This window comes from Fukomys damarensis, unplaced genomic scaffold, assembly GCF_012274545.1.
Source record: "Fukomys damarensis isolate Sample0158 unplaced genomic scaffold, DMR_v1.0_HiC HiC_scaffold_13, whole genome shotgun sequence".
NCBI lineage: Eukaryota > Metazoa > Chordata > Mammalia > Rodentia > Bathyergidae > Fukomys > Fukomys damarensis.
Window position 1 is genome coordinate 37,167,294 of NW_022900925.1, and position 15,335 is coordinate 37,182,628.

General features: G+C 50.3%; 1 protein-coding gene across 1 annotated transcript; it reads right to left on the reverse strand.

Annotated features, from left to right (window-relative positions):
• Window positions 1–261: 261 nt before the first annotated feature.
• Window positions 262–12,593, reverse strand: Krt23 (keratin 23). Its single transcript, XM_010615056.2, has 8 exons — window positions 12,153–12,593; window positions 7,022–7,104; window positions 6,105–6,261; window positions 4,899–5,060; window positions 4,694–4,816; window positions 3,075–3,295; window positions 2,272–2,303; window positions 262–641 (listed from the first exon to the last, which is right to left on the reverse strand). Exons 1-8 carry the CDS (start codon window positions 12,546–12,548, stop codon window positions 547–549), a joined length of 1,269 nt encoding a protein of 422 aa, XP_010613358.1. The 5' UTR covers window positions 12,549–12,593; the 3' UTR covers window positions 262–546.
• Between the last annotated feature and the right edge of the window lie 2,742 nt (window positions 12,594–15,335).

The window sequence follows — 15,335 nt, forward strand, 5'->3', positions numbered from 1 at the left end:
GGCACCAATTCAGCAAGTGCTGAGTAAATCCCTTTACTGCTCTGGGGCTCAGTTTATTTGTCTCTAAAATGGGAGGTTTTTGACTGTCTTGTGCCTCTGGTCACTGAAGTTGTCAATATCCTGCCATCCCATGGACGGCATTCTGGTGATGTCTTGGTAGATAGACAGATGGTCACGAACAGTGCTCTCAGAACCTTTGCAGCCAACGAGACCCTGAGGCCCTGTCTTGCTTTGCAACACAAGAAAAGACAGCATGGTGTGTGTACAGTTTTATTGGTGACAAACCACATGCACATTGATGGGAATCTGAAGACCACAGTAGGCGATAGAACTTTCAACTCATACATTTATACTTAGACTGGAAAAGTTCAACCGTATATCAAAAGCATTAGGGGAAGTTGGATGAGATTGTTACAGAGAAAAATAGTGAAAGTTTCTCAGCTGATAACTCCAAGGATACCTTTTAGGACTCACCCACCAGTGTCTAGACAAGGACTTCCGTTGAGGAAAGGTAGTTTTTACAACAGGCAGAAACTTTTATTGGCCTCATGCATGTGTTTGGATCTCATTCACTTGAGAAAAAACTATTCTTCCATTGACACTCTCCTGAGTGATGGCCTTGATCTTAGGAGCTGCAGATTCTGTGGGAAAGAGCACGAAAGAAGTCACTGCCATGCTTTCCCCACCATCTGAGCTGTATTTCTGTTTGGTTCCCTCGACACTGTCCCTGAAGCTTTATTGTACCTCCAAAACGATCACTGAGCAGTATGGCCAACTCTGCTCCAGAGAACAGGGAACTAACCACAGAGGACTTTCCCTCCACCTTCCAGGAAATGAAAATCTGTGAACAATGGCATTTTAGCTGTCCCTCATGCAGATGCTGGTCTCTGGCTACAGCCCCCGAGGAGTGATTTCTGCCCCTGTGGGCTGTGTGTGTCTCTTGTGTCACAGAGTCTACGATCTTTAAGAGGGCTGCATGCCATTTGGAACACCTTATTTTAAGATCTAGAAAGCATGCCATGTGGATGGGTGAGAGGCCAGGATGTTTATCCTGATTGCTGTTATTTGAGTAAGTGTCTCGCAGACATGTCAGTAAACCAATTTTGAAACCTAGGGAAGAGCTGACACCAAAAACAGAGGTACATTGGAAAGTTCTATTAAAATCAAGCTTGAGATTGGATGACCTCATAACTTACTACGTTTCCCATCCCTAGACTTAGGTGAGGAGAGGAAGGGCCAGCTGTTGGATTTTGCACAAATATAGACCAACTTTTCTGCAGCTATGGGTCCAACTCTGCTTCTGTGACTTGCTAAAGCCCGAGAACACTTTTATCACAAACTCATCAGGAGGTTGCCCCTTGGTCTTGACTGGGCTCTTGCAGAACTTTGCACTGGGAAAACACTGAAGGCGTCTGGGAATACCAGGTGAAGCAGAGGAGAGCTTTTGCTGTTTTTTTCTCTGCCTTTGACCTTTCTTCCACACAGAAGCACTTCTTCAATCTTGAGCACCCTGAAAGGCACCTTGACCCTTCAGTGAGAGGATATTGGTGCAGATCAGCTCCAGCCTTCTGTGACCTTCGAACACATCTTTCCTAACACACTACTCGGGCCTCACAGAACCCTGGTGTGCAACAGAACCGATGGGAAATGATGTGATTTAATCCCTTAGGAGTATAGGAAATAGCATCCATTACTTAGTAGGGACATAATATTATTATTTACCATTTAAATCTACATTGCCGTTGGCTTAGAACTGCCACATACGTGCTGAGCATCCCTCATCTGAAAGTCTGAAATATAAATTACTCCCAAATCCAAAGCTTTCTGAGGACTGCCGAGATGGTGCAAGTGGAAAATTCCACAGCCTTCAATTTTGCTTCATAAATCACCGTGTGAAATCACCCACAGGGTGTGCACAAAACATAAAGGAATTTCATGTTTAGGCTTGGTTCTCATCCTCAAGATAGCTCCCTGTGTGTAATGAAGATTAAAAAAAAAAAAATCTGAAATCAGAGAGGCTTCTGACCGCAGGCACTGTGGGTAAGGAGTACCCCACCTGCAAGAGTGCGGACAGCTGTGAGTTCTGTTGTCCCTAACTTGTTTAATGAGTGGAAAACTCCTGGCCACCTGGGAGCAAAATAAAAGTTGAACACGGGACATGGGGTACAGCAAGGGTCATGACTGCTACAGCTTGGATAAGCATGCCAGGGCATTAAAAAAAAAAATAAATGCATCGAAGTACACCCAAACAAATGAAAGCGATTGTTTTACCTTCTATGCCGGATCCAGATTCTTCCATTGCCCTAGGAAAAGGAGAAACGTTAGCTCCCTTTAGTACTGGCAGCAGGCACCCCTTCTCAGGATGCGCCAGCCTCCTTGTGCTGCTTGTAATTTCTCAACTCTTTCATGAAAATAATTGTCGGAGCTGGGTAGGGGCAAGGTCACAGGTTCAGGGAGAACCGGGGTCCAGAAGGCAGAGAGGGCGGCCTGCTCCCAACCTTGGGCAAGAGAGTCCTTCCGAACCATCCTCCTCCCTGCGGCCTGCGGTGGGAGTTTCCCCACCAGGATCCCTTCTAGGTTTGGGGTCTCAAGCCTGGAACCCCAGAGCTTCCCAGGCTGGGCTGCATTTGGTCCCAGGATGTTTCATTTATGGATTTGGAAAAACTTTCTACTGCTTTCTTTTGCCTCATGGAATGTACTGCTCTTTCTACAGCCGGCTCTTGTGATTTCCTAGGGCGGTCAGAATATCAAACCAGAAGTCTAGGCATCCTTATAGTTTAGGAATCTTTCCTTGCTGTTCATTTAAAAAAGTCCCTCTACGTTTTTCAGGCTGCTGTTCCTCTTTCCTAGAGACTTTGATATGCTCTTTTTAACTGTCCTGGGAGCAGGTCTTAGCGCCCAGGCAGTAACAGCCTATTAGCTCAGGCTGGCTGACATAGACGACTTCAGAGAAAATCGACATCAGCCTCTGTCCATCCAGAGCCGCTCGGTAGCTCGAGCCCCCGAGGCACACACACTTCCGCACACCCCCAGCTGCCCCCCTCGTGCGCCCCTCTCCTGTGCCCAGGCCTCACCCCTCACGGTCGCCCTCCAGGAGCCGGCGGTAGGTGGCGATTTCCTTCTCCAGGTGGGTCTTGACGCCCAGCAGCGCCTGGTATCCGCTGTTCTGCCGCTCCAGGTTGTGGCTCAGCTGCAGCAGCTCCTTCTCGTAGCAGGAGATGAGGAGCTGCACGTCCCGGAGCTGGCAGGAGTACCGGGACTGGGTCTCCCCCAGCGTGCTCTCCAGAGCGGATTTCTGAAGAGGAAGCGCCCGTCTTGGCTGGGGCGCGGACGGGCCGACTGCTCCAGCGGAGTGGGCTTGCTGAGCATGGGCCGACCGCGGTGCTAAGTGAGCTGGGAGCTGGGGGCTTGGGTGTCAGAGCGCGGACTTCGGGCATCGAGGCCCTGTCACGCATCCCCAGAGCTGGGGGCCGCTGCTTGGCGGGCGGGCGGGGTGGGGGGACAGGCCGCGCTGTGGGATCGGGCAACCCTCCGGCTCCGGACTGCTCTCTGCCGCCTAGTGCTTCCAGTCTGTCCCTGGCCGCATGGAAATCCCCCGAGGGAGGCAGCGCGGGGGCTTTGCTCAGCCCTCACCTAAACAGCAGAGCCCGTCCTGAGCGGCCCTTCCTTCGCTCTCCTCCCTCACCTCCTCCTGCGCTGCCCTTCTTGCGGCCGTGGTCTCTGCCTAACGTGCTATCGTACTTCGAGGATTCCCGCCTTTGCGCCTGTGCCCCTCGCTCCTGCCTTACCCAGCTGTCAGTGTTAAGGACAGCAAAAGCACAGAAGGGGGCCCTCGTGCCTTGCTGCGTCCCGGAGGGGTGCGACGCAAGCAGATCACGGTGTCTTTACAGCACAGAATAGAGCAGGGCTCAGTGGCTCCGCTGTCAGCTTCACAAGCATAAGGTCCTGAATTCAATCCCCAGTGCCCCCCCAAAAGTGTAGAATAAAGCACCGTGGTAGTTTCTGTGCTCATTATGGTCACCTTGACAGTGCACATTTTCAGTGCCCGTTCACCATCTCTGACTTGTACACCGGAACAACACCATTCACCCTGTGCCCCTCAGCACAAATGAGCTGGTTGTGTCGTCCTCTCAAGACCCAGGGGAGAGCAGTGCTCAGAAGCGAGCTGGTGACAGACCGGAGGGTCCCGTGGGCTAGGAAGGGAGCCATAGTGGCATCCAGGGAACTGTGAGTGCTGTGTCACCCTTGCAAGGAGTTTTGCTCAACAGTGAAGATGGGCTGGAGTGACTTAGACCCAAGAACTTCGTTTGCTGGGTGACGGGACGCAGACACCAGGAATCGAGCCCGGCCTGGCTTCACCGCCTACCTCCTTGGCACCGGGGTTTGTCCACAGTGGAGATGGAAGGTGGAGAATCCCAGGGGGTCCAGAAACTGCCACCCCCAGACTCTCATGGCTTCCCCACCGGTAACTGACCAGTTGTGTGACCCTGGCCGATTTCCTTCACTTTTTGTTTCCTCGTCTCTAAGATGGGGGCACAAAGACCTACCTGGAGAGGTGCTGTGAATACTTAATAGAATGAGCTGGTGTCCTCTACACACGAGGGGTGGGGCGCTCGGCTCTGTGCCCAACAGGAACAGTGCGGCCGGAGAGAGAGGCGCCACGGGACTCAGGATTTCCCGAGCTCCCACTCACCCTGTCGTGCTGTGCCTGCAGATCAATCTCCAGGGCCTGCAAAGTGCGCTTGAGCTCATGGACGTCGCCTTGGTTGCCCTGCACGGCGGCGGGTCTGGGCACCTCGTGGGACGTGGCCGCTGACTGGGAGGCCAGGCACAGGGAGAGGCGTCAGCAGTGCCATCCGGGGAACTGGCGCATCCAGGGGGTCTCCCGCCTCTCTCACCTGCTCCCGGAACCAAGAGTCCCAGTCGTTCTGCTTCTGCCTCATCACAGACTCGTAACCCTGTCTCATGTCCTCCAAGACCTTGGTCAGATCTTCTCCAGGCGTCGCGTTCACCTTCACACTGACCTTGAAGTCATCAGGCACCGGGTGCCCCTCCACCGCCTGCTCCACAGGACAGAAAGCAGAACAGGTCAGCCTGGACGGACAGAAGCCGGCGTTGTTGTGTTGATTGGCGGCACTGAATGGATCCTTGAAAAACCTGAGGTGGGGTGAAGGCTTTCCCTGGTCTAGTCTGCTTTTTCCGTCACTACTTTTGGATAAAGCAATTTTATGCTTTTTTTCTCTAATAGTTTTATAAAAAGTCGTAAAGACAGGTACTCATGTGGCTTCTTTGATTCCTAATTTAAGCCCTGGTTTTAAATATTTCAGACACAGTTATGCTAGCACAGTGTATGTTTCTGTCTAGAAAATTTTTCTTGGTGAATCCGCTTTTCAAAGAAACAGTCGCAAATATTGGGTTTTAGGCCAAAGCTTTTGGAAAGCAGTTCATTAAGGAAAAGCCGAAAGGTGGAGAAGGTTTTGCAATCTCGAGCCTTATGCCTCTGTAGGGCTGTGACGCCTGTAGGATTTCATGAAAACCAAGCACGGGCAGGAAAGGTTTAATTAACAACATCGTCTAACCAGCTATTCAGAAACTGGGCTCTTTGATGTTTAGAAGCAACTTGCATTTGCCTAAAATGGGGATTGTTTTTCTATCGTTTTATCAGCCTCGGCTCCTTGAGATGAATGGTAAATGCTTCTGGAAATCAAGATTCTTAATTTTTGCCACCAGCCATATTTACTTTGGCTCTCAGTGGATTCTCTTTGTTCTGTGGTCCCACAGTTGGCTGTGCGCTGGGTAAGTGCAGGAAACTCGGCAGTCACAATTTTTGGCATGGTAATAGATTAAGCCACAAGCCCAGGTAAACACTGTGTGTCAGCAAAAGGGGCGGCCAATTCACCGTTCGTGATGTTTGCGACTTGGTGGTTGCGTTTGACATTGGAATAGATGACCCTGAGCTGGGAAAAGTTAGGTATTTCTGTGATTTTGGGTGGAGGACGCTAGGGCAGCATTCAGGTGCCCGATTCCTCTGTAGCTGAACCGAACGTCCCCACCCGTGCACCTCACTAGCTGAGCTTGTTCCTGGGACCCCGGGCCAGTCCTACCTGCTCGTGTCCCTTCTTCATGAGGATTAGCTCTTTCCTCATCCCCTCCACCTCCTGCTCCAGGTCCGTTGTGACAATGGTCAGGTCGTCCAGGGTCCTTCGCAGGGCCTCGACTTCAACTTCCAGGTCTTTCTTTCGGGAGAGCTCATTTTCGTACCTTTGTTTAGAAGGGAGGAAGAGCACAGCTGCTTCTGGGGGGCCGCGGGCTCAGGATTCGCCTGGGTCCTGAGGCCAATCTCTTAAGTTTAATCAGAGCACACGGACAGAGAGGGCGTCCTCTGCGGCTGTTCCGTGCTGTGATGCTTTTCCAGGGTGGTTAATTTTCAACGGAGTGGGGAGAAGAGAACAATAAACAGCTGCAGAGCTGTCTCCTAGGTTTAACCACCGTTAACACTTTGCCATACTTAGTTTATGCACATTCGCAAGTTAAGATTTTCAGAGCAAAAATATAGCATAGCGTATATGACATTTTAACCCTATGTCCTTTAGAACACATCTATTAAGAAAAAGATACTTTTTTAAGCCAGGGATTTAGCTCAGGGGTTCGGTGGCCTGCCTTGCAAGCACAAGGACCCGAGTTCCATCCCTGGTACCCCCCCAAAAAAAAGAAAAAGATACTTTTCTAAGTAAGGACAATAAAGTTATCCGAGCTAAAAACCAATAATCCCTCTCTATCACCGAGCTCTTGATTCCTACGCACATTTCCCCGCAGGTACAGGTGCTTCGTATCTGGGTTCTTCACACTAGAGCACCTCTGAGTCCTGCACATCTGAGTCCTACCCACGGCGTTTGTGGTTGCTGCTTCTTTTCACTACAATTCAGCCAGATTCTAGCTGTGGGTCGCAGGAAGACGAATTTTCGTTTCGTAAAGCGAAGAAAACCCCAGCCTCACACAACTCCGAGCGGGAGAGACTCACTTGAGGTTGAAGTCATCCACCGCCATGCGGGCGTTGTCGATGAGAACCAGGATGTGGGCATTGGCCATCTTGCTGTCCACTATCTGCAAAACACAGGCCCGGATTACTCCGCTGGACACACCTGGCTTTGCCCTCGGGGCTCCCGGGCTTGAGGTCCTCAGCACAGGCAGCCGCTCTGCAGTGGGACATGAGAGCTGAATCAGCGTGTGTGGCCTGAGCGCGTATTAGGTACGAGCATGGAAGGTTTGTAGTAAGAGTCTGACCAGTTTCACCGGTGCCTTTTATATTGAGGTGTTTTTTTTTTTTTTTTTTTTTTTTGTTTTTTTTTTTTTTTTTTTTTTTTTTTTTTTTTTTTTTTTTTTTTTTTTTTTTTTTTTTTTTTTTTTTTTTTTTTTTTTTTTTTTTTTTTTTTTTTTTTTTTTTTTTTTTTTTTTTTTTTTTTTTTTTTTTTTTATCACCGGTGCCTTTTATATTGAGGTGTTTTTTTTTTTTTTTTTTTTTTTTGTACTGGGGATCGAACTCAGGTCCTTGCACTTTCGAGGCAGGAGTGGGAACCACTGAGCTAAATCCCTGGCCTTTGTATTGAGCTTTGACACATTGGGACTGTCCACCTTGAAAGAGTGACGTGGGAACAGGCAAGGCTCAAACGCCTAATGTGAGGATTCCGAACAGGTCTTAGCGCTCCACTCAAGCTTCCCGCATCTGAAGATGTGAAGAGTGTCGGTTGCACATCTTTTCTTAGTATGAATATTAGATCATTTCTCCTCAAATGCAACAACCGTCATTTTAGGTGAGCAGATTCATGCTTGGGACTGTATTCACAACCACAGTCATTATTCGTGTGCCCGAAAGGCAAGTACGGGACATATTTCATAATAATCATCAGTGGCACAATTATTTTGCTCCTCAGTGCCCAGAGCCATAGACAAGGGTGTGATTGGAAAATACACTGCTGGTGCTGGGGATTTAGCTCAGTGGCACCGTGCCTGCCTCACAAGCACAGGGTCCTGAGTTCCATCCCTGGTACAAACAAACAAACAACGGGAAAATACAGTGCATGTTTAAATTAAAAAACATTACAGTAAAAGACACATCACCATTAATCCTGCTCAAAGTCCTCCCTCTCACTTTGCACACACTTGCCCCATTATTCTTACTACTTTCTGAAGCACATCTGGAAGTTCTCATTCATGTTGTTTTCGTTTGTTTATTTGTTTGACTTTTTTTTTCTTTCTGTTGTGGTGGCTGCCTCAGTGTCCTGAGCTGATTCAATACGTTTACCTTTGGAGGTCATTTTGACGTTGGAGATGAACCAGAAGTCACACAGTGCCAGATCTGGCGAATCACTGAGCACACTGGTCTTTTTACAAACCCTCCCTTCTGTTGTGGGGAAGTTGGGAGCAGCATCGACTGTATTTTCTTTTTCTTCTTCTTTTGGTGCCAGGGATGGAACTCGGGTCCTTGTACTTTCGAGGCAGGCTCCAGAACCACTGAGCTAAATCCCCGGCCCCACTGACTGTACTGTCAGTCACACTTCATAAAGACACACACAAGAGGGGACCTCTAGAACTGCTTCAGAAAAGTGGCAGGAACTTGGGGACAAGTCTGTCCAAAGTGAGGGAGAGGATTTTGACGGGGTGAATATGGCAATGTGTCTCTTGCTATAATAACTTTAAAAACATTTAAGTTTCCCCCACATAGTTTGATCACCCCTTACGTGTAACTTGCAGGTGTGTGTGTGTGTGTGTGTGTGTGTGTGTGTGTGATGTAGCCCATGACAAGAGCACCCAATTGCAGCTATTAAAACATTAACCAAGCTAATTGTTTTCTCTCTAACAAAGCTGCTTACTGAGATTCAACAGTGTTAAAACTTCCAAAGGTGTTCACTGGATATTTATATAACTTTTGTTTACTTTAAAAAGAAAAATATTGTTGGGTGTAGGTTTGAACAGTTGTGCACAGGGTGTGATCAGAGAAACAGTGCTTGCTGGGTCTGCGGCACTGTCCCTGGGGAAGCGGGGTGGGAGATATTTCAGAAGTATCATAATACCGTCACTCTCCACCAGGAATTGGGCCAGACGGGAAATCGGGTCTCCCCTCTGGCTCTGGCTCTGCTCCTGACCCTCCCTGTGGTCTTGGGTGAGTCGCTCCCTGGGCTTCAGTTCCCTCAGGTGTTAAATGAGGGACCTCAGCCTGATGATTTTAGCGGACCTCTGTCTAAACTTCTGTTACTCAGTTGGAGTTAAAGAAGCCAGTGGCATTGTCGCTCTGTATACAGAACTAATTCTGTTATTTGGAAAGAATTTTCTTAGGACAAAGCTACAGTTTAGTACAAAGACACCTTCAAAAACCCTAGTTCTATGCAGAGCTTTGCCTATAACTTGGAATTTGGTGTCGTGGACACGCAATAGGGATTCAGAAGCGGTAAGAGCACTGAGCTCCAGGCCAGAGGGCAGGGCTGGGCTCCTCCTCCAGCTCCCGCTGCCTGAACGAGCCCGGTAGGGTCTGTTTCTCTTCCACAAAATGATAATGATAATCTCCATCCCTTCAAGGGGTTATAAGAATTGTAAAACAGTAAGGAAACGTCAGGTATGTCCTTGTCACCTGTCTACATTGTCGGGGACTTCTGACCAGGGTTTTTCTTTCTAGGCCTCTATCCTTCTTCACATTAGCTAAGCTCCTGCAAGATGAAAAGTAGCTCCATGCCCATCGGCTCAGGGCCCTTGGATAAGCCTCGCTCCCATGTGTGCCAGGTGCCCTGTGGTACCTGGGGAACCGTGCACTGTGCCCGACACCAAAGCAGAAAAGCCGACATATCAGTGCTGGGCTTATTTGTCTTTGCTGAGTTGAGCTGGTGATTTATCCCAGCAAAGCCCACACCACGGTCGGATGCTCCTGGCCACTGCTCTCCCGGTCCACAAGGGTGAGCTAAGAACACGGTTCTATAGAGCACCCGTAAGACTCCTCTTTCCCACTTTCGGGTGTCCTTGATACGACATTATGACGAGACCACCTCTTCTGAGGTGTCCTCCAGGGTCATAAGTGGACAAAGACGGGTTGAGAAATCATATATGAGACATCAGTTTTACACTGTGTGCCGTAACCACTGCCTGCTTCTCCCCGAGGCCCTGAGTTCATTCTGTTACAATCTAGCCGGTGCATTAGCACTGCAGCATGGATGCTCCCAGCTGTGGAATCTCCTGCCAGGGACAGAAAAATAGAATTTTCCACCACAAACCCCAATGCCAAATACGGCGTCCCTGAGAATCATTCAGGGAGTTTTATGGAGGACATCCCTATGACGTCCGCCTTTCAAAACAATTGGGTTCAATTAGAAGTCAATTTTTTTTCTAGACTTTTAGAGTAATATCTAATATCCTGAAGCAGGAACAGAGTTCTACACCTGCTCGGGGTATCTCGTGATGACCAGGATGGGGCCAGCCCAGCCCCTCCCGACAGCCTGGACTCTCTGGGGCTGTTTTCTCATCTGCGAACAAGGGCGGTGAGGATGGAAAGATGACCTCACCCTCCCACAGTTCAAGTTCTTTCTTCAAACCAACAGAAAATGCAACCTCTGCAAGTGAAGGTTCAGAAAAGATTGGAGCACAAAGTGGGCAAGCGTCCAACGGAAGCTCAGAACCTAGAATTCTGGGCCCCCGGAGGGTAGGCAGGTTGGCCCCCTCCTCATCAGTGGGTCCACTCTTGGCGCAAGGTTTCTCAGTCCCAGTGGGAACAGACCCCAGTTCAAATCCCGCCTCTGCCTCCAGCTGCTGGCTCTGAACGGCTGATCCCCTTTCTTGAGCTCGGGTTTCCAGACCCAGCTGTCATGAGAGATAACATCCCCCAGCACAGAACTGTTTCAGCCTTGCAGGAAGCTCTGAGCACAGACACATAGACTAAATTCCCAGCTGGAAGCCTGGCCCGCGAGAAGTTCTCGGTCATACTTGCTCCCTCCTCTCTCGGCCCTTCCTCCTGCCTCCTGTTAGCTGATACCTTAACCTCCTGTCCCGCTTGGGAGTCCTATTCGCAGCTCTTCACCTGCAAACGTCTCCTTTTCCCCCCATCCTCAGACCGAAGCAACTTTATTAAACGAAAAACACTGTGAGGTTTGTTGAGTCACCTTGATTTTGGGTGAAGACAACCCTGCCCTGTAGTTAAGGGAATTACGCGGTCAGTTATTAGGCCGATTATTCAATAATTAGGGTTCATTACAAGGACAGATTTATACTATCTTGATTGGTCCTACACTCAAGAAAGCATGTCTTCAGTGTTGCAATAGAACATGGTAAAATATTGGATGCCAGCAATGCCCTTCCTAGGGTAGGTAAAGTCATGATCATATGAGGATCTTTGGAGACTTCTTTATAGAAGAGGGAAGTTATTTTTACACCAGTGTTCCCGGTTACCTGTACCTCTGGCTGGCTGTCCCTGAAAGCATGAGCCTGGCTTTTTAGCCTTTGGGTTGACAAGTTATTTATTTTCTTGCTGCACATCTCCACAGCCCGTCCCAGCAGTATTCATCTTTTTGGGGGGGTTCCCGTAACAATATGCCATTCTCTGAACTGTTGTGTCTTCTAGCAGCCCCCAGAGGGAACTCCCAGAGATGTTGCAGTGATTTAGCTGCTAGTGGACTAACAGCTTCTGGGGTGTAAGCCTCGGCCTCCTGTTCACGGCCAAGCCTGCTTTGCCAGCACTTTGAGGTGGGGCAGAACTGAGGTCTCGAGAAAGTAAACTCTGTCCTGGCCTTGTGTACTGAGTGTGCAGCCAGGGCTCCGGCCCCGTTCACAGCTGCGACGTTACTGGCTCGTAAGTGATATTGCACGGTGACAGGCTGACTGGCACTTTTATGATTTTTTTTTATTATATGAAAAATTAGCTTTATTTTTCAAAATAGCCTATGGTACCTCTGTAACTTGGGCCACCTTCATTTTCGATATCACGTACAGAAGAATAATTATGCCAGATGTGCCCGAGTGCATTTGAAAGTATAACAAGGAGATAGCTTCAGAAGTTACTTTGAGCCCTTCGGCCACTGTCTTGGAAGTTATCTTGTGTACGGACTTTTCCTCCCCAGGGTTCCCTGGCAATGTGGCCTTGGGATCGGTCATGGGCCTCCCAGCCAGCGTCTTACCTGCTCTTGCAGGTGGCTGATGTTTTCCTCCTGTTGGGAGTAGTCTTTCTTGCCGCCGGAATCTCTCTCCTTATGCCACTGAAGGATGCGGCTCTCCAGCTTCTGGTTGGCCGCCTCCAGGGCGCGCACCTTGTCCAGGTAGGAGGCCAGGCGGTCGTTGAGGTTCTGCATGGTCTCCTTCCCGTTTCCGCCCAGCAGGGGCCCACCCCTTTCGGATCCCCAAGACCCTCCCCGGGGTGGACAGCTCGGCCTGGGGAAGGAAAGAGAGACTCGGAAACCCCCTGCGCCGCCTTGGACGCTGGGGTCCCGGGGGAAGCCCCCAGGCCAGCTCCGGCCACCTCCTGTCCCATGGGGGGAGGCCGAGCGGTTCTGGGTGAAGCTGCAGCTGGAGTTCATGGTCCCATTTGTGTTTGGGGCCAGGCTGGGCTCCTCTCTGCTCCCTGGCAGTGGAGGACTGAGCTGCCCGGACTGCCCCAGAAGGCTTTATGGCTTTTGCTGTGGGAGTTCCCTCCTCTGACAACTGTACCAACAAGATTCTGTCATTGTGCAACGTGTGTTTCCTCTTGGTCAATCTCGAAGTGCCCCGGGCCAGCACACTGTTGTTGATCAGAACCACATCAGTACGCCAGCCTGCTTCCTCCCTTCCGTGATGACCCAGAGGCGTGACCCACGACAGCAGGTGGGTATTAGTCTCAGGTGTCTTTCTAATCTGTCCGAGGAATCTTTCCATTGTCCATTTATTAGGAAAGGGTCAGATGGACGCCCACAAAAAGGTTATTTGGCCTGGCACAGATTTTCTTTTATGAAAAGCAGACATTAAACGCACTCAGACACAGACGAATACACCAGACTCCTCAAAGGACAGCTGGATCGGAAGAGAATCTCGGGTTCCGGAAGAAGACGTCTTGTGCCGCGGGAAAGGAGCCTGAGCAGGATATCTGATTCTTTTGTGTCATTGCTGTGTGACGGAAAGTAATTTCAAAGGGTTCACGCTTCCGAACAAACCCTCAATTATGTTTGTAATTAATAAATGAATGGCCGAGCCTTCCGCTCGCCGGACGCCTTTCATCCCGGCACCTCAAAACCAAACTGCCCCGCCTTGCCCAGAACTCCTGCTGGCCCTGGGAGGGACGCAGGGCTGTGCGCTGCCCCGCAGCCCAGGCCCGGGCTGAGCCCCAGGACGGCTGCTTCTTCACATCTGTGACCCGTGCGTGGGGCGAGGACAGCAGAGAGCAGGAAATGGAAGGTTAGGATGAACAAAGATGTCCTGCTACCGGTGACTAGCTTGAAAGCAGACTTAGGAGTCAAATATCAGAGCCAGAGAGAGTTTTGCTATTCCTGGTTTCACAAAACCAGTTTAACAGAGGAGGCAAACGGCGGGGAGGACAAGCTGAGTTCACCCAAGGCAAAGCCGCTCGCAGGTTGCTCCTGCCATCAGCTCTGTCACTGCTGAGCTGCAGCAGGCCTGTTGTCCCACCCCACACTTCTCTTTCCTGCTGAAGGTGGGGCTTCCCCATTTACATAGCCCTTTGCTAGTCTTTATTCAATCCTCACCGTAACTCTTGTCACAGCCACGCAGGGCTTAGTCTCTCCACCGGGCAGATAAGCATTCAGGGGCTCACAGAGGCGAGCGACTCGGAGCTGATGTGTGCGTACAATGTCACGGGGTGAATGTGGGGAGCTCACTGTCTTGGTCTGTGCTGTCCCCTCAGCCTGCAAAGGCACCCAGCCCTGCTTTCCTTACAGTGCAGGAGTTTCCTTCCTTAGCTGTCATTTTCCGAGTTCTCCTGCATGAGCTGGCTGCTCCTTTAAGGAGGAAGAGGCCCTGCCTGGACACAGAGTGCCCAAGTCGGACGGAGCCCTCGGATTCCCTGCCCACCGCAGACGGGAGCCCCGTGGGGCCCAGCTGCCTCCTGAGCCTTACTGCACTGCACACCTGCGTCTGCAGCGGCAGCCTGGAACAGAGGACGGTGTCTTCCACTGTCAAGGCACCAAGGTCTGGCTTCTGGCAGACATTTTCCTGCAGCTGTAGTTACGTCAGTAATGCATTTTTTTTTAAAGTCCAGATTTTAACTGTTGCTGTCACTTCTACCCTGGTTCGGAACATGAGTTACAGAACCAGGAAGCAGGAAGAAAGAAGCCTCTCTCGGGAGTGGATGAGTCACATCATCTACCAGGGTTGATCCCTTTCCAGTGGCAGATAAAAGGGAAAAAGAGGAGAAGCACCCGACTCTGTAATCGCTGGACAGGGCGGGGCCTGGTCAGGGCCACCAGGCCTCTCGCTTTGCCGCACTTTCTCTTGCTCTGCCTCAGTTCCCCTACCAAGGAAGGACGGGGACAGCTTGCCTCTGTGTTCTCCCGGGTCCTCAGCGGCCACCTCCAGGCTATCTGGCGGGTGTGCAGTGGGGCTCTCAGCCACAGGGCCCCCACTTCAAGATCAGCACCCCCGCTTCCCCGAACCCGGATAAGCTCTGATTAACACAGCTGGCCTCGCTGAAGATTCCCATTTCAGTCCCATCATTTTTCTCTAAGAAGTGTCAGCTGTCAGTCAGGCAGCTCCCGTCTGGTGTCTCATCTGTTCTGTTCTGCTCGAATACGAATGGAGCAGCGGAAGTGAGCTTGAACCAATCAGTGGGGTCCAATCAGAAGGCTTGCGTTTGGGCCATTTTGGACCAACCCTCAGGCTTCCTCTTGGACCAGCCAGCGGACATGAATCACAGGCCTGCACCTGCTACTGTGTTTCCCTCAAAATAAGACTGGGTCTTATATTTGTTAATTTTTGCTCCAAAAGATGCCTAGTGCTTATATTTAGGGGCAATGTTATTTTTTCACTTGCCGTAATCTATGTTTATTCATATACAACAATCTGTACTCATTCCTTTGTTCACGCACAGAATCCTACTTTTATGCCAAGATAGCCAGGCCATGTTCTTCTGGAATGTCGTCATAACGCTGCAAACCCTGACTTCTGGCCTCACTTTCTTGCAACTCCCTTTCCTGCAGAACCATTGTCCCCAACTCGTCAGGTCCAGCGGTAGAGCTCCCCGTACCCAGCATTCCTGTCCGTGCAGCCCGTGTGAGAGCGTGAACAACGCAGCTGTCCATGATTTTGCCCGTGACTTCTTTTACTCCGGTGATGACCTCTTGCAGGCCGGGATTTGTCAAATTTCCACTAAATCAGGC